Consider the following 23,082-nt stretch of genomic DNA (forward strand, 5'->3'; position numbering starts at 1 on the left):
TTTGGTCCAACAAAAATTCATAAAAAGCTTTAGGTCCATTGGTCTTCGTTTGGTACTGGAACTTGAAAAATGGAAAAACATGTAGAAAAGAGAAACTAGCACTAGGCATTGGGTCAATAGGTTAGTGCTCAAAAATAATGTAAATTGGTAGATAAGTGGCAACGTTGGGTCATTGGGTCACTCGCATTGGGTCACTGGCGACGTTGGGTCACTGGCGCTAGGCATTGGGTCACTAGCAACGTTATCGTCAACGCCGCTCAAGCTGTGGGCGGCGCCTCGCCCCGGGACCTGTGGGCCGACTGGGCGGCGGAGGAGGACCGTGCGATGGCGCTCTTGGTGTCGATGGGTGGGCGCCCGCGGTTCGGGGATCGGCTCGCGAAGGCTGTGGCCACGGATCTCGCCGGGGCGATGCCATCTCCTTTGACGGATCTTCCTGCTACCCTGGTACGCTCCCACTCGGCCCCTCCCCCTCCCCCTCCTCCATCTCTCCGTCGGCCCAGTGCTACTCCCTCTTGTGGTGGTCGTAGATGCCGGCCCTGGTCCTGGGGCGTCTATGGGCGTGCTGTTCTTGGGGCGTCGGCTGGAGGGGCGCGATGATCTATGGGATCCTGCGATGCTGGAAGTCGTGCCCTATGGGCTGCTTGTGATGCCCCCCCCCTCCGCCGCTGCTGGCCCCTCGGCGGGTGCCCTCATGGCCTCCTTCCGCGCATTCCGGCCGTCGTTGCCGACGGTGGTGACGTTGCCGCGTCGCCCGGGTGGTGGTGGCCAGGTAGAAACCCTGCCCAACCATCCCACCGAGGTGCGCGATGGTCTAGGCCGATGTTTGGGCCTTGGGCCGCAAACGTCAAGGGGCGAGGGTCACTGGGCCCACGAGGGGGGTGGTGCACGTCACTAGGGTGGGCCTCGCTCCTCCCAGGTCTACTGGGTCTGCGGTGTTGCCCGGCCCACCTACGGGCATAACCCTAGCTGGGTGCATGATCCGCTATGGCCCGCCCTTCCGCCGCCACTCTCGTCCCCTCCCCGCGCCGTCACCCCTACTCGCTCCTCCTCGCCACGTCCACACATGACACGCGAGGTCGATGGTGACGCTCCTCGCCCGAAGCGCCGGGACCCGATGAGCGAGGATTGACCTGGAGGCCGCGTCGTGGTGCATCTCCCCCTCGGCCAGCCGACGGGAGTCCGAGCTGCGTGGCTCGCTCCTCAAAGGAAAAGGCAAGGACGTGGCCGACGCGGAACCCTCATCCTAGAGGGATTCCCGTCCTCCGCTCGCTCCCCCGACCACTGGAGGGACCGGGAGGAGCGGTCCTCCCCACGTGGTTGTTGGTCCCGCTCTCAAGTGCGCTCAGGTCGCTCGGAGCGATCCCCGCCTTGCCACTACAACCCGCCCAAGCGCCAGGCCCAATTCCCACCGTCTGGTATCGGTGGCAAGGCGGGCAAGGCTGGCAAAGTCACTTTTGCCAAGAAGAAGAAAAAGAAGGGCGGTCATCCCTCCAATGGCGATGCCGAGAAGGCGTCTTAGGTGTCCCACCCTTTGGCCCCATATACGGTGGACGCTCCGATCGCGGTTGCCGCTCGCGTTGTGGCTGTGTCGTGCTTCAACTGCGGGGAGGAGGGCCATTACCAAGCCGTATGCAAGAAACCCCCGTCCTGCCACAAATGCAAGCGCACAGAGCACCCTGCTCTGTTGTGCCCAGAGGGTGGCCTAGACAATGAGATGATGTTGTAGAGTCACGCACTCGATGATTTCAGATACTACCAGCTAGAGGTTCCTGAGGCTCCTGCTTCATCGGCGCTCTCTGCCCTCATCTCGGTCCTGGGTGGGAGGACTGCATCTCCTGCCATCATAACGGCAGAGCTGCAGCACCTCTTCAAGATGAACTGGAATTGGGGGGTCACGAAGATCTCGGATCATGAGTTCACACCACTCTTCCCTGATCCAGCTAGCCTGCGCTTTGGAACCCCCATCGGTGAACTCACCTTGACTCTAAACAAGCTCACCGTCAATATCTCTGTTCCGGAGGTTGATCCTCTTGTTGCGGCCGTGCTTGAGCCTGTGTGGGTTCAGATTAGGGGCGTTCCCCCGATTGCCAAGCAAATCAAGGTGATTCGCAAGATGTCGCAGCTCCTTGGAAAGATTCTGGAGGTGGACGAGGCGTCCCTGTTCAAGACAACAGTACGTGTCAAACTCCCGACCCATGACTCGTCCAAGCTCCAGACTATCATGCAAATCTTCTTCAACCGCGCGGGCTACAACGTCCGTATCTCCGTCGAGGACGCGGAGACGCTGGGTGACGGAGGCTTGCCGCCCGACGCGGGCCACCCTGGGCCCAAGGATGAGGGTGGTGTGGGCACTGGTCGTGACCCTCCCGTTGCCGTCCATCCGCGTCCCCCTCGGCTGGCAGCGACGATGATGTCGCGGATGATGCGTCGGGCCCACTATCGCAGCCATCTCAGGCCGCCGGTCCGGACAAATCCACTACATCCCTGGACGCTGGTACGCTGGTGGGTGAGGCTCAGCACACACCTCTCCCACGACCAGGGGAGGACCCGCCGGACTCTTGTGGCTCCGTGATGCCGGCCTCACCTCGCTCACTTGGGGCGAGCGATGCCAATAGTGTGGGGTTGGAGGTCTTCCCACCCTCTTCGCCCCGGGTGGGTTCATCGGTGGGGCGTTCAGATGAGCCCAACCCCACTCTGTCACTGCTGCCAACACGTGATGGGCCCGATGGTTCGCCTTCGTCCCCTGATGCGACGATGCACCCCTCCACCCGGCTGTTTGACAGGCCCCTAGACCCGCCGCCTCACCCACCCCGTCCCAAAGGCAGGCCCTAGTTGGCCTCTTCTCCTACGACGGTGGCATGGAAGAGTGCGCTCATCGATTCTTCGAGCGTGGTGGGGGCGTCGCCCAACGCCATCGAGAAGGCCGAGCGTCGGGCGGCGTTACGTGACCTGGACCTAGGTCCGTCCCTCGACCCTTCCATTGCAACTTCTATTGGTGATGTTTCGTTATCCTTTTCCGTGCTTGTGAGTGTACCCCTTGGTCGGCTGGCTAAAATTGCATACGATGCTGCCATAGTGTTTCGTGGGGAAAAAGGTCCCGCGATTGAGCAGCTCGCTGCCATTCAGGCAAAGCAAATCCTTGATGAATGCCTGTTGGCAGCACGGGCTTGGGCTACAGCTGAGGGTACGAATACCTCACGGCCTCTGGCGTGTGGGGAGGTTGGCCCTCTGGCCCCGACGGAGATCCGCGGCCGCAATCGTGCCCGCACTTTGCTGCTCCACCGCACCAACAGCGCCTTTGCTGCTCCAGGATCCAGGGTGGACCCCCTAGATGGATAGGTGCGGGCACTATTTTGGAACCTCCACGGCTTTGGGAATGATGGCCGCCGCAGGCAGCTCATCGACTACATGTTGGACGAAGCCATTGACATCGTTGCCATCTCTGAAACCATGCGAACTGATTTTTCGCTACCCGAACTAGAGCACCTTAGTAGGCACTTATTTGCCTGGCACTGGCTACCCTCCTCGGGGGTAGCTGGCCACTCGGGTGGCATCCTCCTAGGGGTGAAGGATACCACATTTGATGTTGGGTCCATGGACCGGGGAGAGTTCTTTGTTAGCATGGAAGTGTGGGAACGAGATGTGAACTTGAAATGGGAAGTCATAGTGGTGTATGGTCTATCCAACGACACATGATCTCAGGTCTTCTTAGATGAGTTGCACCGTAAGATTGAGGCGCCACCCTCCCCTTGATTATAGGGGGAGACTTTAACCTCTTACGGTCTCCTTTAGAGATCTACCGCAAGGAAGAGGCTTACTGGTGGCAGCGGGGAGCCTGCAGCTGGGTGCTCTTTGGTGATGCCAACACCGCATACTTCCATGCTATCGCTAATGGCCGCAGACGGAGATGCACCATCCCACTCCTTTGGGATGGTGATCAGCTGGTGCAAGAGCCCGGAGAGATTCGGATGCACATGGACGGCTTTTATAAGGAGCTCTTTGCGGCCCGAACGAGGTCGGGCATTGCACTGGCTTACTCCATTTTGGATAGGGGCCAACGGGTCACGGCCGTTGAGAATAGGGCCCTCCTCACTCCTTTCGAGGAGGAAGAGGTGCCCACGATCATCAAAGGGATGAATCCATACTCGGCTCCGGGACGAGAAGGCCTGTCGGTCAGGTTTTCCCAGACATTCTGGCATTCCATCAAGGGAGAGATTGTGGCGCTCTTTCACGAGTTTGAACAGGGTGTTTCCAACCTCTCGCGGCTGAATTTCGGGATAATCTTCCTCACCCCGAAGGTGCCCGGGGCCTCGGATATTAGGCAGTTTCGGCCAATAACTGTCATCAATGTAATCTTCAGGATTTTAGCTAAAGGGTACACTAGTAGGGCGGCCCTTTTAGCGCCACGGATTACCCATCCCAACCAGAAGGCCTTTGTCAAAGGTCATCTAATCCTGGATGGGATTCTGGTCCTTCACGAAGTCATTCATGAAATCAAGGCCAAGCGATTTTGCACGGTCTTCTTAAAGATCGACTTCCACAAGGCCTACGATACGATTCATTGGTCCTTTGTGCGGGAAATGATGACCAAAAAGGGTTTCGACCGTTTCTAGATTACTAGGATTATGCAAATGGTGATGAGCGGTAAGACGGCCGATAATTCAGCGACGAGGTTGGTCCTTACTTCCCAACTGGCCAAGGAGTAAGGCAGGGAGACCCATTCTCCCCCTTCTTATTCAACCTCGTGGTTGATGCCTTGGCCGCTATCCTGGACAAGGCCAAAGGGGTCGGCCACCTCACGGGCCTGTGCCACCACCTTCTTGGGGCTGGGGGCATCACCCATCTCCAATATGTCGATGACATGATCCTGATGGTAGAAGGATCGTCTCAGGACATTGCCCACCTGATGTTCCTCCTCCTGTGCTTCGAGGAGATATCCGGCCTAACCATTAACTTTGCCAAAAGCGAAGTCATGGCCCTGGGCTACTCAGACAAGGATAAGCTTCGGATTACAAATAGTCTTAACTGTAGTCTGGGGACTTTCCGGACCATTTACCTTGGCTTGCCCGTCAACGACTCTCGCATCCTGGAGAAGGATCTGAGACCCACAATGTCCAAGGTACAACACCGGGTGGATCCGTGGCAAGGACGTTGGCTATCCAAAGCGGCTCGGGTGGTGCCTATCAACTCGTCGATGACGAGTTTATTGATGTATCTGATGGGGTTCTATAGCCTAAATGAATCCCTTCATCATGAGATTGTCAAGTACCAATCGCGGTTTTTCTGGGCTGGGAAAGGCGATAAATAGAAATATCACATGGTCAAATGCTCGGCGATATGCAAACCCAAGGACCAGGGGTGTCTTGGGATTATCTCATCCAAGAGGATGAATATTGCACTCCTCTCCAAATGGCTATGGAGAATAGGAGCAGTCGAAGGTGGTCTCTGGCTAGATATTATCCGGGCCAAATACCTTCGGGGACAACCCTTAGCTTTTGATGACGAGATGATGTATATACTTCTCGCACCTTGTTGGTTACCCCAAGTGGAAGGTTGAGATGTAATCAGCAACAAGTTTTCCCTCACACGGGAACTGTAAGGTTTATCGAAACAGGAGGACTCCTAGGATCAACAAGTAGGTGTCTTCCACCCTGGTGTTAGCAGAAGACGTGGACCTGCACACATAACAAATAACTTTGCTCCCAACGAGTATAGAGAGGTTGTCAATCTCTCCGGCCTTGTAGTTTGCAAAGGATCAAAACACAAGCGGGAAGGTAATAGTGATTGCAACGGAAAAGTAAATGAAAATGGTAAATGATGGAGGTGTAAACAAAGATGATGATATGGACCGGAGTCACATGATGTTCACTAGTGTTGTCTCTCTCCCAAAAGACGATAAACAACTATGCTTGGGTAAACAAATCACAGTTGGGCAATTGACAGAATTATGAACGCACCGCAATGCTAATTATGCTACTTGATATACAGGTTCAATATTAGTGGGCAGTACGCCAAGAAAAGTAGATCGTTTATTCATCATCATCTATTTAATAATCATCCACCTTGATATATCTATCCAGAACATCTCTCCGGTATTAAGTTGCGAGCCCCACCCAAAGTGTAAACTCAAAGCAACAGACAACTGCATTAACGAACTATGCGTAAGATAAACAATCCTTGCAACCGCGGTCACAAGCACCGTTGTTTTCTCCCTGGTGGCAACAGCACATCCCCTAGTCTCATGTTTCTGTCACTCAAGCTAGACATTGAGGGGCATGAATCCACAATCATGCACAACGCTCCCTCTTGGAGTTACAATCTACTACTCGGCCAAAGCAATAAATAGCAATGGAGAACATGCATGAATCACTAAGGAACATAATATAAAAGGATAATCAAATATATAACTCATAACAATCGGAACATAATCTCATAATCCATCGGATCCCAACAAACCGAGCATAGCAATAGCAAGAGAATTACATAGATGCCTTGATCGTGTAGGGCATCTCACAAGGACTAACCATTGAAGTACAAGATTGGAGAGAATACATCACATAACTACTGGTCATGGACCCATGGTCCAAGGAGGACTACTCACGGCACGTCCGGGAAGCGTCCATGGCGGTGGATCTTGATAACCCACAAGTATAGAGGATCAATTGTAGCCTTTCTCGATAAGTAAGAGTGTCGAACCCAACGAGGAGCTAAAGGTAGGACAAATATTCCCTCAAGTTCTATCGACCACCAATACAACTCTACGCACACTTTACGTTCGCTTTACCTAGAACAAGTATGAAACTAGAAGTACTTTGTAGGAGTGATAGGATAGGCTTGCAAGAAAGTAAAGAACAAGTAAATAAAACTAGGGGCTGGTTAGATAAAGAAACAACTACGAGTGTCTAACGAGTGTGGAAAAGTGGTGGTAGGAGTTGCGGAATTGTCCCTAAGCAATTGACTACGTTACTAGATCGATATCAAGTATCATGTGGGAGAGGCCTCTGCTAGCATGTCATCCCTTACTTGGAATTCTATGCACTCATGATTGGAACTATTAGCAAGCGTCTGCAACTACTAACGTTCATTAAGGTAAAACCCAACCATAGCAATAAGATATATTGGTCCCCCTTCAATCCCATATGCGTCAATTTCTATGCTAGGTTTGAAGCTTCTCTCACTCTAGCCTGCCAATACATAGTCCTAACAACATACAACTAACCCTATGGTGTGATCCACGCGCGCAATCATATGATGGCACCAAAGGACAGCAACATAACCACAAGCAAATTAAACCAATCATAGCAATTCATCAATCACCGATAGGACAACGATAATCTACTCAGACATCCTAGGATAGCAACACATCATTGGATAATAATATGTAGCATAAAGCACCATGTTCAAGTAGAGGGTACAACGGGTTGCGGGAAAGTGAACCGCTGAATATAGATGGGGGAAGATGATGGAGATGTTGGTGAAGATGACGGAGGTGTTGGTGTAGATCGCCGCCACACGATGATGTCCCGGGCGGCGTTCCGGCGCCGCCGGGAGAGAGGGGGAGAGAGCCCCCCTCCTTCTTCTTCTTCCTTGACCTCCTCCCTAGATGGGAGAATGGTTTCCCCTCTGGTCCATGGTCTCCATGGTGGAGGAGGGGCGAGAGCCCCTCCGAGATTGGATCTCTCTCTTTGTGTCCTTCTGTTTCTGGGCTCCTAGATTATGCGTTTCACCGTTTCTTAAATTCCTGGAAATCCGTAACTCCGATTGGGCTGAAATTTTAACACGATTTTCTTCCAGATATTATCTTTCTTGCGGCGAAAGAAGGGTCCAACCGCGTTAAGGAGTGCCACAAGCCTGCCTGCCACGGGCCCACCCCCTGGTCGCGGCGACAGGGCTTGTGGGCACTCCGTGCATCGCCTCGCGTTGATTCTTCTTCCCAAAAATCATAAATATTCCAAAAAAAATCCTCGTAAGTTTTTGTTATGTTTGGACTTCGTTTGGTATGGATATTCTGCGAAACAAAAAACATGCAACAAACAGGAAGTAGCACTGGGCACTGGATCAATATGTTAGTCCCAAAAATAGTATAAAAAGTTGCCAAAAGTATATGAAAGTTGTAGAATATTGGCATGAAACAATCAAAACTTATAGATATGACGGAGACGTATCAGCATCCCCAAGCTTAATTCCTGCTCGTCCTCGAGTAGGTAAAAGATAAAAAAGATAATTTTTTATGTGGAATGCTACCTAGCATAATCTTGATCATATAATCTAATCATGGCATGAATACTAAAACACTAGTGATTCTAAGCAATAGTCTATCATTTGACATAAAGACAATAATATTTCAAGCATACTAACAAAGTAATCATGTCTTCTCAAAATATCATGGCCAAAGAAAGTTATCCCTACAAAATCATATAGTCTGACTATGCTCCATCTTCCCCACACAACGTACTTAAATCATGCACAACCCCGGTTTTGGCCAAGCAATTGTTTCATACTTTAGTGTTCTCAAACCTTTTCAAGTTTCACACAATACATGAGTGTGAGCCATGGACATAGCACTATAGGTGGAATAGAATATGGTGGTCGTGGAGAAGACAAAAAAGGAGGAGATAGTCTCACATCAACTAGGCGTATCAACGGGCTATGGAGATGCCCATCAATAGATATAAATGTGAGTGAGTAGGGATTGCCATGCAACGGATGCACTAGAGCTTATAAGTGTATGAAAGCTCACAAAAGAAACTAGTGGGTGTGCACCCAACTTGCTTGCTCACGAAGACCTAGGGCAATTTTGAGGAAGCCCATCATTGGAATATACAAGCCAAGTTATATAATGAAAATTTCCCACTAGTATATGGAAGTGACAACATAGGAGACTCTCTGTCATGAAGATCATAGTGCTATTTGAAGCACAAGTGTGGAAATAGGATAGTAGCAATTGTCCCTTCTCTCTTTTCTCTCATTTTTTTGTGGGCTCTTTGGCCTCTTTTTTTTTGGTGGGCATCTTCGGCCTATTTTTTGTAAATGGGCTTCGCTGGCCTCTTTTATTTCCTCACATGGGACAATGCTCTATTAATATAGATCATCACACTTACAACTCGATACTTAGAGAAATGATGACTCTATATGAAATGCCTTCGGTAGTGTACCGTGACAATGATCTAGCATAGCAATGACATAAAAAACGGACAAGCCATGGAAACATCATGCTAGCTATCTTACGATCATGCAATGGCAATATGGAAGTGGTGGCACATGTCATGAGACGGAATGGTGGTAGTTGCATGGCAATATATCTCGGAATGGCTATGAAAATGCCATAATAGGTAGGTATGGTGGCTGTTTTGAGGGAGGCTATATGGTGGGTGTAATGCACCGGCGAAAGTTGTGTGGTACTAGAGAGGCTAGCATTGGTGGAAGGGTGAGAGTGCGTATAATCCATGGACTCAACATTAGTCATAAAGAACTCACATACTTATTGCAAAAGTCTATTAGTCATCGAAACAGGGTACTACACGCATGCTCCTAGGGGAAAGGTTGGTAGGAGTTAACCATCGCGCGATCCCGACCTCCACACAAAGGATGACAATCAATAAATAAATCATGATCCGACTTCATCACATAACGGTTCACCATACGTGCATGCTACAGGAATCACAAACCTTAACACAAGTATTTCTAAAAATACACAATTACTCACTAGCATGACTCTAATATCACATATTCATGTCGCAAAACTGTTGCAAGGAATCAAACATATCATATTCAGTGATCTGCAAGTTTTATGTAGGATTTGATGACTAACCATGTGAATGACCAACTCCTGTTAACTCCCTAGATAGGTATAAGTGAAGCATGGGAGTTTAATTCTTTCTACAAAAGATATGCCCCGCTCTAACAAATATAAGTGAAGCAAAAGAGCATTCTACAAATGGCGGTTTTCTATGTGTAGGGAAACAGGCAATCCAAACTTCAAAAGATATAAGTGAAGCACAAGAAGCATTCTATAAATCCAACCAAGGACTATCTCATACCAGCATGGTGCATAAAATAAAAAGAAAAAATAAACAAAAAATACGCTCCAAGCATTTGCACATATCATGTGACGAATTAAAATATAGCTCCGAGTAAAATTACCGATAGATTGTAGACGAAAGTGGGGATGCCTTCCGGGGCATCCCCAAGCTTAGACACCTGAGTCTTCCTTGAATATTACCTTGGGGTGCCTCGGGCATCCCCAAGCTTAGGCTCTTGCCTCTCCTTATTCCTTCATCCATCGTGCTCTCACCAAAAACTTGAAAACTTCAATCACACAAAACTCAACAAAACTTCGTGAGATCCGTTAGTATAATAAAATAAATCACCACTTCAAGTACTGTTGTGAACTCATTCTATATTCACATTAGAATATATCTACTGTAATCCAACTTCACCATGGTTCATACCCCCCAATACTACCCATAGATCCATCAAAATAAGAGAACAATGCATAGAAAACAGAATCTGTCAAAACAGAACAGTCTGTAGCAATCTATATACTCCGTATACCTATGATATCTCAAAAAATCTGAAAAATTACGAACTTCTGTAAAATTTGCATATCAATCAGAAGAAAAAAGAATCAACTCAAAATCTCTTACAGAATAAAAATGAAAATTAATTTCGTGAGCAGAAAGTTTCTGTCTTTTCTCAGTGTGATCAAACAACTATCACCCAAACTAATCGTAAAGGCTTTGCTTGGCACATTATTTTTAAAAACACAAAGGAATTTTACAAGGGGATAATTATTTTTGTGATAAACTTCCATGAAAAATTCTACATTGTTTCCATGATCATGAACACAAGTGTTCAAGGTCGACCCTCACTTCCACAATGCATCACCTTTCAATCACTTCTCTTTTTGAAAAAGTTTTAAGTTCCCCTCTATATTTTTTTGTTTTTAAACTAAATAAAAGCACTCAACATAAATAAATGACTCTCTAAAACTTTCGGGTTGTCTCCCAGGCAGCGCTTTCTTTAAAGCCATTAAGCTAGGCATAAAGTGCTCAAGTAATGGATCCACCCAAATCCCAAGGTATATCAAAGCCAATTTTAATTAGCAATGATTTGAAATTTAGTAGTGAGCACAAGGTAACATATATCATGCAATGACGAAGTCTAACTCTCTTCCTATGCATTGGCATGTCATAAAAGAACAATTCATGCACATCAAGTAAAGGCCAATACATAGCATAAGCAGTTTCTTGCAATTTTATTGTATTGGAAACATAGAGAGGTGGAGATGTAGTTCCTCTCTCATAATAATTGCAAGTAGGAGCAGCAAGCACATGCATATTATATTCATCAAAATCATCATGCCTAACATAAGGGACTATAGCTAGCTCATCTTCATAAGCATCATTCATATTGGCAACATGGCCAGAAGCATAGCATGCATCAAGTTCATCAAAAAGGGATATTTCAAACGAATCGAACGGATCATAGCATTCATCCTTCGGTAAGAACGAAGGGAAATTAAATAATGTATGAGTAGAATAGATACTCTCATTAGAAGGTGGACACGGGTAGCTAGTCCGCTCTTCCTCCTTTTGTTCTTCGCTCTCCTCTTCATCTTTTTCATCTAATGAGCTCACAATTTCAGCATTTTCTTCTTCCATAGTTTCCTGCAAAATAATAGTCTCTTCTTCAGCAGCATAGGATTTCTCCTTAAATCGTTCAATATGGGCATTATATTCATAATTAGTATAACAATAACGAAGCATAGCCAAATTTTCAGATCGGTAAGGAGCATCATCATTATCATCACACCTTTTAAACAGAGCCTCAATTTCATAAGCACCCATAAAAGCAACAAACTCTTCTATTTGATCCACATCATAGTAATCATATATACCATTAGCATAAGAAGCCGAGGTTCTATGATCATTAAATCCAGAAGAAAAGGGAAGGTGTGGAGCCTTCATCCTAGAGCAACAAGTAACACCATATCTCTTGCATAGTTCCCAAGTATACTATTTCAACAAATGGATTTGATCCCATAAAAGTTTCCCTTTTTGAGTCAAGCGATAATCCCTAAAGTATTCACATTGATCCAACGTGTATCCCATTATATAATTGAATGGGGCTTTCTCAGGATTATTAAAGAAGTGCATAATATTTTCCACATAACGAGCCTCGAGGGTTTTAGGAGGTTCCCCATCTCCATGAGTAGCAAGTACACCTAATTTTTTTGGTATTTCGTGTTCCATATCCATAACTAAAGATAAAGACCAGCTTAGAATAGCAAATAACTCTACTTAGTGATAAAGCAAACAAGCACACACGAGGATATTCACCCCACGCTATCTCTCCCCGGCAACGGCGCCAGAAAAAGGTCTTGATAACCCACAAGTATAGGGGATCAATTGTAGCCTTTCTCGATAAGTAAGAGTGTCGAACCCAACGAGGAGCTAAAGGTAGGACAAATATTCCCTCAAGTTCTATCGACCATCGATACAACTCTACGCACACTTTACGTTCGCTTTACCTAAAACAAGTATGAAACTAGAAGTACTTTGCAGGAGTGATAGGATAGGCTTGCAAGAAAGTAAAGAACACGTAAATAAAACTAGGGGCTGGTTAGATAAAGAGACAACTAGGAGTGTCTAACGAGTGTGGAAAAGTGGTGGTAGGAGTTGCGGAATTGTCCCTAAGCAATTGACTACGTTACTAGATCGATAGCAAGTATCATGTGGGAGAGGCCTCTGCTAGCATGTCATCCCTTACTTGGAATTCTATGCACTTATGATTGGAACTATTAGCAAGCGTCTGCAACTACTAACGTTCATTAAGGTAAAATCCAACCATAGCAATAAGATATATTGGTCCCCCTTCAATCCCATATGCATCAATTTCTATGCTAGGTTTGAAGCTTCTATCACTCTAGCCTGCCAATACATAGTCCTATCAACATACAACTAACCCTATGGTGTGATCCACACGCGCGATCATATGATGGGCACCAAAGGACAACAACATAACCACAAGCAAATTAAACCAATCATAGAAATTCATCAATCACCGATAGGACAACGATAATCTACTCAGACATCATAGGATAGCAACACATCATTGGATAATAATATGTAGCATAAAGCACCATGTTCAAGTAGAGGGTATAGCGGGTTGCGGGAGAGTGAACCGCTGAATATAGATGGGGGAAGATGATGGAGATGTTGGTGAAGATGACGGAGGTGTTGGTGTAGATCGCAGTCACACGATGATGTCCCGGGCGGCGTTCCGGCACCGCCGGGAGAGAGGGGGAGGGAACCCCCCTCCTTCTTCTTATTCCTTGACCTCCTTCCTAGATGAGAGAAGGGTTTCCCGTCTGGTCCATGGTCTCCATGGCGGCGGAGGGGCGAGAGCCCCTCCGAGATTAGATCTCTCTCTCTGTGTCCTTCTGTTTCTGCGCTCCCAGATTGTGCATTTCACCGTTTCTTAAATTCCCGGAGATCTGTAACTCCGATTGGGCTGAAATTTTAACACGATTTTCTTCGGGATATCATCTTTCCCGCGGCGATAGAAGGGCTCCAACCTCCTTAAGGAGTGGCCACAAGGCCCACTATCGCGGGCCCACCCCCTGGCCGCGGCGACAGGGCTTGTGGGCACTCTGTGCATCGCCTCGCGTTGATTCTTCTTCCCAAAAATCATAAATATTCCAAAAAAAATCCCCATAAGTTTTTATTACGTTTGGACTTCGTTTGGTATGGATATTCTGCGAAACAAAAAACATGCAACAAACAGGAACTGGCACTGGGCACTGGATCAATATGTTAGTCCCAAAAATAGTATAAAAAGTTGCCAAAAGTATATGAAAGTTGTAGAATATTGGCATGAAACAATCAAAACTTGTAGATACGACAGAGACGTATCACCACTTCAGACCCACCGAGTTTGAACCTCATACAGAACCCTGGCCATTCCCACCAAATTGGTGCAACCAAAACTGCATCGGTGCTACCGAGTTCAGTGTGACCAACATTATGTTGCCAAGATACACAAAATCAGAATTTCCGGGTTTGAGTATCACTGCCACCGAGTTTGGTCATCTGACCATTAGTCACCTTTTCGGTGCCACCGAGTTCTATATATCGATTTCACCGAGATTCAAAGTTCACAATTTTAGTACTAGTCGGTACCACCGAGTTGTCCACTTCGGTGTCACCGAGTTTGCACTTTTGTGTGTAACGGTTGGATTTTGGCTGTTGCCTATATATACCCCTTCACCCACCTCTCGTTCATGGGAGAAGCACTCAGAACACATATTTCATTTCCATCTCCATTTTCTGAGAGAGAACAACCTACTCATGTGTTGAGACCAAGATATTCCAATCCAATCCTTTGAAACTTGATCTCTTGCCTCCCCAAACTGCTTTCCACCAAATCAACCTCTCCTACCCATTCATATTCTGTGAGAGAGTGATTTGCGTTGTAGAGACTATCTTTAGAAGCACAAGAACAAGGAGTTCATTGATCTACCACATCTATTACCTTTTGGAGGGTGGTGCCTCCTAGATTGGTTAGGTGTCTCTTGGGAGCCTCCTACTGTGTTGTGGAGTTGAACCAAGATGTTTGCAAGGGCAAGGAGATCGCCTACTTTGTGAAGATATACCGGGAGTGAGGCTAGCCCTGTGTGGATGTAAGCCGTGGTGGAATAGACAAGGCCTCTTCTTTGTGGACCCCTTGTGGGTGAAGACTTGTGTGGACTCTCATAGTTGTTACCCTTCGTGGGTTGAAGTCTCCACTAACACAGACATACGATAGAGCCACCAATCGAAACCATGCCAAAAATCACTGTGTCAACCTCATGTGTTTGATCTCCCTACCTTACTCCTCTACTTTACACTTGCATGTTTTACTTTCCGCTGCAATACTATTAGAACTGGATGTGTAGGGTGTGCTTGACCTGTTGTAACTATCGTAGCTACCTCTCAAGTAAAATTTGGAATAGGCAAAAAAAATCTTGTCAAGTAGTCCAATCACCCACCTCTTGTCAAGTAAAATTTGGATCTCTCTCTCTCTCTCTGTCCTTCTGTTTGTGCGCTCCCAGATTCTGCGTTTCACCGTTTCTTAAATTCCCGAAGATACGTAACTCCGATTGGGCTGAAATTTTAACACGATTTTCTTCCGGATATTATCTTTCTTGCGGCGAAAGAAGGGCTCCAACCGCCTTAAGGGGTGTCCAGAAGCCTGCCTGCCGCGGGCCCACCCCCTGGCCGCGGCGACAGGGCTTGTGGGCACTCCGTGCATTGCCTCGCGTTGATTCTTCTCCCAAAAATCATAAATATTCCAAAAAATGCCCGTAAGTTTTTGTTACGTTTGGACTTCGTTTGGTATGGATATTCTGCAAAACAAAAAACATGCAACAAACAGGAACTGGCACTGGGCACTGGATCAATATGTTAGTCCCAAAAATAGTATAAAAAGTTGCCAAAAGTATATGAAAGTTGTAGAATATTGGCATGAAACAATCAAAAATTATAGATATGATGGAGACGTATCAGTGGAGAAGCTCCCGGAGGTCAATCCTCCCTCCGACAGGGTGCCGGGAAGAGGTCTCCTGACGCTCCCGATCTTGGAAGCGTTGCGGCGGTGGAACGATGGAGAAATTTGCGATTCTGGAAGTTGTGGAAAGGTTTCCTCTCGGGCTCTAAATATAGGCCAAAGGAGGGCACCGGAGGAGGTGGGGCCCAGCCAGGAGGCCTCCTAGCGCGGCCTAGGGCCTGTCCGCGCCAGCAGGTCACCTGTGCAGCCCCTGACCCCCTCTGGCCCATCTTTGGTGATCTGGAAGCTTCTGTTTCGTTGATTTTTTATATATTTTTCTGGAATTTTTCGGGCTTCGGAAAATTGGGTAAAAGCCCCTGCAAAATAGACACCAATAGATAGAAACTCGCACTGGGTGCACTGAGTTAGTAGGTTAGTCCAAATATGTGTAAAATGATAAAAGTGTAGCAAAACATATAACATTGTCACCCAAAAGATCATGGAACAAGCAGAAATTATAGATATGTTTGGGACGTATCAACATCCCCAAGCTTAATTTCTGCTCGTCCTCGAGTAGATAAATGATAACACAATAATTTCTGTGGTGACATGCTAACACACATATAAGAACTTCAAATTAAAGCAAGTAAGATATGCAATTCAAGTCAAGACAATAACAAGCAAGAGTTTATATCTAGTATTGAGATTACCAAAGTAAGAACATAAAGGTGCAAGAGGTCTTGCTGTCCGTGACTCGAATGTCTCCAAATGGTGTTTGCGTGCAAGAAGTGGGAGATGGTTTGAGATCATAAAATATTTTTTTAATTGAGAACTCAATCTACTAGAATTTCACACTTGGTCTCCTTCGGAATCTTATTTTAACTCATCCCCAGACCACTAGTTAGGCACAAGTCAAAATGATCCTCTCCCTTTCGACTTTGAGCACTCATGCAATGGATGAGCGTAAGCAAGATATGCTGGCACTTAGGATGGAAAATGGAATAATGATGTGGAAGGGAGACAAAAAGGTGTGAAAGGCTCACATCATTGAGGACAACCATAGGCGAGAGAAAGCCAAATGATAGATATGATGTGAGGAGTAGGGATTGCCATGTAACGGATGCACATATGAGCTAAGGCAAGCTCTCCAATGGAACTATTGGGGGTACATCCAACTTGTTTGCTCATGAAGACCTAGAGCTCATTTGAGGAGGGTCATCATTGGAATATGCAAACCAAGTTCTATAGTGTAAGGGTTCCCACATAGTTATGCATGAATGATACTCTCTATGTCGTACCAATATAGCAATGGAGTACAAGTGTGGATCTTCAAAAGAATAGTAGTGTTGCCCCCTTCTCTCTTTTTCTTTCTTTCTTTCTTCTTTTCCTCTTTTTTTTGTGGCCTCTTTGGCTCTTTCTATTTATCTCTCATTTGTCCTATTTGGGATCTTTTGTTTGTCCTCTTTGGGATCTTTTCCTCACTTAAGGGCAACACTCTAAATTTTACATGCATAAAAAGAAGATCATCACACTTTATAGTAACTACTCAACATAAAGGCAAGTGAAAATTATCATGATGTATGCAAATGTATGCGTGTGCCAGTGTAGCAGGATATGCAATGATACTAGCGCGTCATGTAGCAATAATTGGAGCAAGGCCCAACTATCATGCGACTCTACGATCAAGCAAAAGCATGTATGACATGAAGATCAAGTCATGAGATGGTGGATGTTGCATGGCAATGTATCTCGGAAAGGCTATGGAAGTGCCTTAATAGGTAGGTATGGTGGCTGTTTTGAGGAAAGATATAATGAGGCTTATGTATGACAAAGCGTATCATGTCATGGGTTTGGATGCACCGGCGGAGTTTGCACCAACTCTCAATGTGAGAAAGGGCAATGCATGGTACCGAAGAGGCTAGCAAAATATGGATGGTGGAAGTGCCAACAACCGAATACTCACATTAGTCCGAAGAACTCATACACTTATTATCGGTAACTCTCTATCTAGTTAGGAAATTAACAAAGAGACAAGTACCCCGAGGAGGAGTGTTTGGGAGTTTGGTTATCCTTGCGCATCCTCGACTCATGGTAACGTGAGGGTACTCTATATATTCCAACCCCTCCAGAGGTTAGCGATCAATTTAGTAGCTAGAGTTCTCAAGTAATTTTTAGTTTTTGAAAAACATACGGATTTCCCAAAATACGACACCTATCACTAATAGCCTCAAGATCTTGGCACCAATAGTCCAAACATTACTCAAATCAATACCTCAAAACTATTGCAAGTTACTACTATACTTAAATAGCAACCTCAATTACCTACTCATGCAAGACACACAACTCAGTGCAACGAGACAACTCTCTAAACAAGATAAGCATGAAAACTCAAGAGAGTTCCAAAAGCAACCTAAATAAAAGCTCTTAAAAAGATAAGCATGAAAACTAAGATCTAAGAATGACAGTAGCTATGGAAAGATAGAGAACACACATAAAAGATAAGCATGAAAACCTATGTTGTGTTCTAGAGTGGAATGGAGCGTGTTTCTCTCCCAAACAAGATAGGCTAGGTTCCGACTTGTTATGAACAGCAAGCAAAACTAAAAAAACTAAAAAGTAAATAGCGTGACGCTCGAAGCATAGTACACAACATATGAAGTGATAAAAATATAGCATGGAGATGGACGAACTGATGATTGTTGATAGAAAGGGGATGCACGGGGGCATCCCCAACCTTAGATGCTTGAGTCTCCTTGAATATTTCTTGGGGTGCACGGGGGCATCCCCAACCTTAGATGCTTGAGTCTCCTTGAATATTTCTTGGGGTGCACGGGGGCATCCCCAAGCTTGATCACTTGACACTCTTGTATCTTCTTTCATCATCTCCCATTGCATACTTGAAAACTCCCTTCATACAAAACTCATCATAAGCTAATTAGAGTGGTTAGTACCCTTAATAAAAGAATTCATTACCTACTGAAAATAAAGATTTTCATGGAAATATACTACTTCTCATGAATTCCAAAAGCTTTTTGCAAATAAAAAGTAAGCTTAGGATTTGCAAAACAATGGAAACGCAAAACATGGCAGAATCTGTGAAGAACAAAACAACATGTAGTAAATAATTTATTCGGGGAACTTGTGCAACTCAAATCAAAAACCTCATAACAGATGCCAGAAAGTCAATTATATATACCAAGCTGTCAAAAATACTCAGATCAAAAAGATGATCTCGTGATTGTTGGTGAATTTTTCCGTCAAGCAGACATAATCTGTCTCTAGACAGCATGTCACAATTTTTGAAATTTCTTGCAATCGGAGGCTATAACTTGGCACAAAGCTTAAAAATAAAGATACAATGATGTTGCTATAGTAGTAAGAAGCATCAAGACCACTAAAACAGAAAGTTAAAAAAATAGGTTTCCTCCCAATGAGTGCTTTCTTTTATGCCTTTGAGCTAGGTATAATGCAAGAAGATCAAGTGTTATCAACTCCAAAAGAATAACTTGCCCGAGTAACGGACTCATAAGGTAACTTAATATTGTTTCTAGGGAAGTGTTCCATTCCCTTTTTAAGAGGAAATTGGAATTTAATAATTCCCTCTTTCATGTCAATGATAGCACCAACGGTGCGGAGAAAAGGACGTCACAAAATAATTGGACATGAAGGATCGCATTCAATATCCATAATAAGAAAATCAACGGGCACATAATTATCATTGACAATAATAAGCACATCATCAATTCTCCCTGGAGGTTTCTTTATGGAAGAATCAACAAGACGAACACCAAAAGAACATGGATCATAAGGTTTCCAATCAAGCATATCATACATTCTTTTGGGCATAACGGAAGCACTAGCTCCAACATCACACAATGCAAAGCAAGAGATATTATTCAATTTTATTTTGACCATAGGATCCCTACCATCTGCTAGTTTTCTAGGAATAGAAGTCTCTAGCTTGAGCTTCTCCTCGCTAGCTTTGATAAGAGCATTGGTAATATGCTCGGTGAAGGCAATATTGAGTGTACTAGTGTGGGGGTCTTTAGCCATTCTTTGCAAAAAGGTGATAACTTCGGAGAGACTACAATTGTAAAAATCAAGGTTACTACCATTAATTAAAGTGGTAGTAATGTCATCTAAGCTCATTCTTTTGGTAGTCTCTAAATTCAAAGGACCTTCTTGTCCTATAGTTGAGGTATTAGCATCACGATTAATAGGTCCATTGGGACTAGGAGTGCGATGGGTGCTAAAAGTTTTGAGGTCCTAAACAAGTTGTATAGTAGCAATGGTAATTTGTGTAGAAAGGCTCTTAATTCTCTCTTCCTATTCTTGATATACAACCACTTCAGGTTTGGCCGCCATTTGATTTATCAAAGTGGCCTGTGTATGCGACATATTGGAGACTTGGGTCTCCGTGGTAGTGAGTCTAGTTTGGAGATTGGAAATCTCACTATTCAGGCTCACAAGTTGTCTTCCAATGTTTTGCAAGATACAATAATGCTCATCTAATTGTCTAGAGAAGGCCTTGTTCTGCTCATATTGGGTGTGCATATAATTCTTTGTAGCCTTCTCTATCTCTAAAAGTTTTTCATAACTAGGCATTCTTCTATCATTAGGAGTGTTACTATAGGTGTCGCTATTCCCATAGTTGTTGGATGGGAACGGTCTAGGATTGCTACCAAAATTACTCCTATAAGCATTGTTATTAAAGTTGTTCCTAGAGATAAAATTAACATCAACTTGCTCTCTTTCTTGAGCAACCAAAGAATTTAAAGGAACATCATGAGGATCAATAGGAGCTTGCTTAGTAAGTAGAGTCATGGTCATGTCAACCTTATCATTAAGGGAGGAGATCTCCTCAACAGAGTTTACCTTCCTACCCGTTGGAGCTCTCTTGGTGTGCCATTGAGAATAATTTGTCATCATCTCATCCAATAGCTTTGTGGCAGCACCAAGTGTAGTTGACATAAAGGTTCCTCCTGAGGCCGAGTCTAACACATTCCGCGAGGTGAAGTTCAATCCTGCATAGAAAGTTTGGATAACCATCCAAGTAGTCAAACCATGTGTAGGGAAATTCTTAACAAGAGATTTCATACGTTCCCAAGCTTGAGAAACATGTTCATTATCCAATTGCCTAAAATTCATAATGTTACTCCTCAACTGGATAATCTTAGCACGTGGGTAATACTTCCCAATAAAAGCATCTTTGCACTTATCCCAAGAATCTATGCTATTCCTAGGCAAAGATTGAAGCCACACTTTAGCTCCTCGTCTCAAGGAGAAAGGAAAAAGCTTAAGTTTAACAATATCAACATCTACTTCTTTATATTTTTGCATATCACAGAGCTGAACAAAATTGTTCAAGTGCAAAGCAGCAGCATCTCCAGCACCGGAGAATTGATCTTTCATAACAAGGTTCCGTAAAGCAGGTTTAATCTCACAGGACGTGGCTCCAGTGGCGGGACCAGCAATAGGAGTGTAGATAAAGTCATGGTTGTTGTGACTAGTGGAGTCATCCAACATGGTGTTCTCAGTGGAACCCATAGCAGCGGCTAGAACAAAGCAACTAGTTTTTTGTGGTTTTTGGTATAGGACTCTAAAGCCAAAACTAAAAAGCAAACTAACAAGACTAAAAAGCAAAGGTAAAGGATAGCGTGCAACTCCCCTATCTTGAAGACTGGAGTCCCTGGCAATGGTGCCAGAAAACTTTGCTTGATGACGAGATGATGTATATACTTCTCGCACCTCGTTGGTTACCCCAAGTGGAAGGTTGAGATGTAGTCAGCAGCAAGTTTTCCCTCACACGGGAACTGTGAGGTTTATCGAACCAGGAGGACTCCTAGGATCAACAAGTAGGTGTCTTCCACCCTGGCGCTAGCAAAATACGTGGACCTGCACACACAACAAATAACTTTTCTCCCAACGAGAACAGAGAGGTTCTCAATCTCTCCAGCCTTGTAGTTTGCAAAGGATCAAAACACAAGCGGGAAGGTAATAGTGATTGCAACAGAAAAGTAAATGAAAGCGGTAAATGATGGAGGTGTAAACAATGATGATGATATGGACCAGAGTCACATGATGTTCACTAGTGATATCTCTCTCCCAAAAGACGATAAACAACTATGCTTGGGTAAACAAATCACAGTTGGGCAATTGAAAGAATTATGAACGCACCACAATGCTAATTATGCTACTTGATAGTTAGAGGTTCAATAGTAATGGGAAGTACGCTGAGACAAGTAGACCGTTTATTCATCAGCATCTACTTACTAATCATCCACCTTGAGATATCTATCCAGAACATCTCTCCGGTATTAAGTTGCGAGCCCCATCCAAAGTGTAAACTCAAAGCAATGGATAAATGCATTAACGAACTATGCGTAAGGTAAACAATCCTTGCAACCATGGTCACAAGCACCTTTGTTTTCTCCCCGGTGGCAACAGCACATCCCCTAGTCTCATGTTTCTATCACTCAAGCTAGACATCGAGGGGCATGAACCCACAATCATGCATAACGCTCCCTCTTGGAGTTACAATCTACTACTCGACCAAAGCAATAAATAGCAACGGAGAACATGCATGAATCACTAAGGAACATAGTATAAAAGGATAATAAAATTTATAACTCATAACAATCTAAACATAATCTCATAATCCATCTGATCCCAACAAACCGAGCATAGCAATAGCAAGAGAATTACATAGATGCCTTGATCATGTACGGCAGCTCACAAGGACTAACCATTGAAGCACAAGATTGGAGAGAAGACATCACATAGATACTATTCATGGACCCATGGTCCAAGGAGGACTACTCACGGCACGTCCGGGAAGCGTCCATGGCGGTGGAGAAGCTCCCGGAGGTCAATCCTCCCTTCGGCGGGGTGCTGGGAAGAGGTCTCCTGACGCTCCCAATCTCGGAAGCGCTGCGGTGGCGAAACGATAGAGAAATTCGCAATTCTGGAAGTTGTGGAAGGGTTTCCTCTTGGGACTCTAAATATAGGCCAAAGGAGGGCACCGGAAGAGGTGGGGCCCACCCAGGCGGCCTCCTGGCGCGGCCTAGGGCCTGGCCGCGCCAGCAGGTCGCGTGGGCCGCCCCTGGCCCCCCTCTTGGCCATTTTCGGTGACCCGAAAGCTTCTATTTCGCTGATTTTTTATATATTTTTTCTGTAATTTTTCGAGCTTCGGAAAATTGGGTAAAAGCCCCTACAAAATAGACATCAGCAGACAGAAACTGGCACTAGGTGCACTGAGTTAGTAGGTTAGTCAAAATATGCGTAAAATGATAAAAGTGTAGCAAAACATATAACATTGTCACCCAAAAGATCATGGAAGAAGCAAAAATTGTAAAGACGTTTGGGACGTATCAGCTTTCGCAACCAGAACTGGGGGCTCCCTGTTCTGGCAGTCCATCGTCCAACTCATGCCAGTTCTCCGTCTGGGCTGTTCCATCGACATGGGAAGAGGAAACTCCACCTTATTCTGGCTTGACCGATGGTGCGGTCAGCAGGCCTTTGCTTCTCGATTCCAGCCTCTTTTTTGCATTTGCG

General features: G+C 45.3%; 1 protein-coding gene across 5 annotated transcripts in view; it reads left to right on the forward strand.

Moving 5' to 3' along the window:
- Positions 1-1,183: 1,183 nt before the first annotated feature.
- LOC123413118 overlaps positions 1,184-23,082 on the forward strand; it is a 30,153-nt gene continuing 8,254 nt past the window's right edge. For all 5 annotated transcript variants that reach the window (XM_045106068.1, XM_045106069.1, XM_045106070.1 and 2 more), the window contains exon 1: positions 1,184-2,959. In XM_045106068.1, coding sequence (XP_044962003.1) covers positions 1,874-2,572 — 699 coding nt within the window. In that variant the 5' untranslated portion in view covers positions 1,184-1,873 and the 3' untranslated portion in view covers positions 2,573-2,959. The remainder of the gene's footprint in view (positions 2,960-23,082) is intronic.

Source organism: Hordeum vulgare, chromosome 7H, assembly GCF_904849725.1.
Source record: "Hordeum vulgare subsp. vulgare chromosome 7H, MorexV3_pseudomolecules_assembly, whole genome shotgun sequence".
NCBI lineage: Eukaryota > Viridiplantae > Streptophyta > Magnoliopsida > Poales > Poaceae > Hordeum > Hordeum vulgare.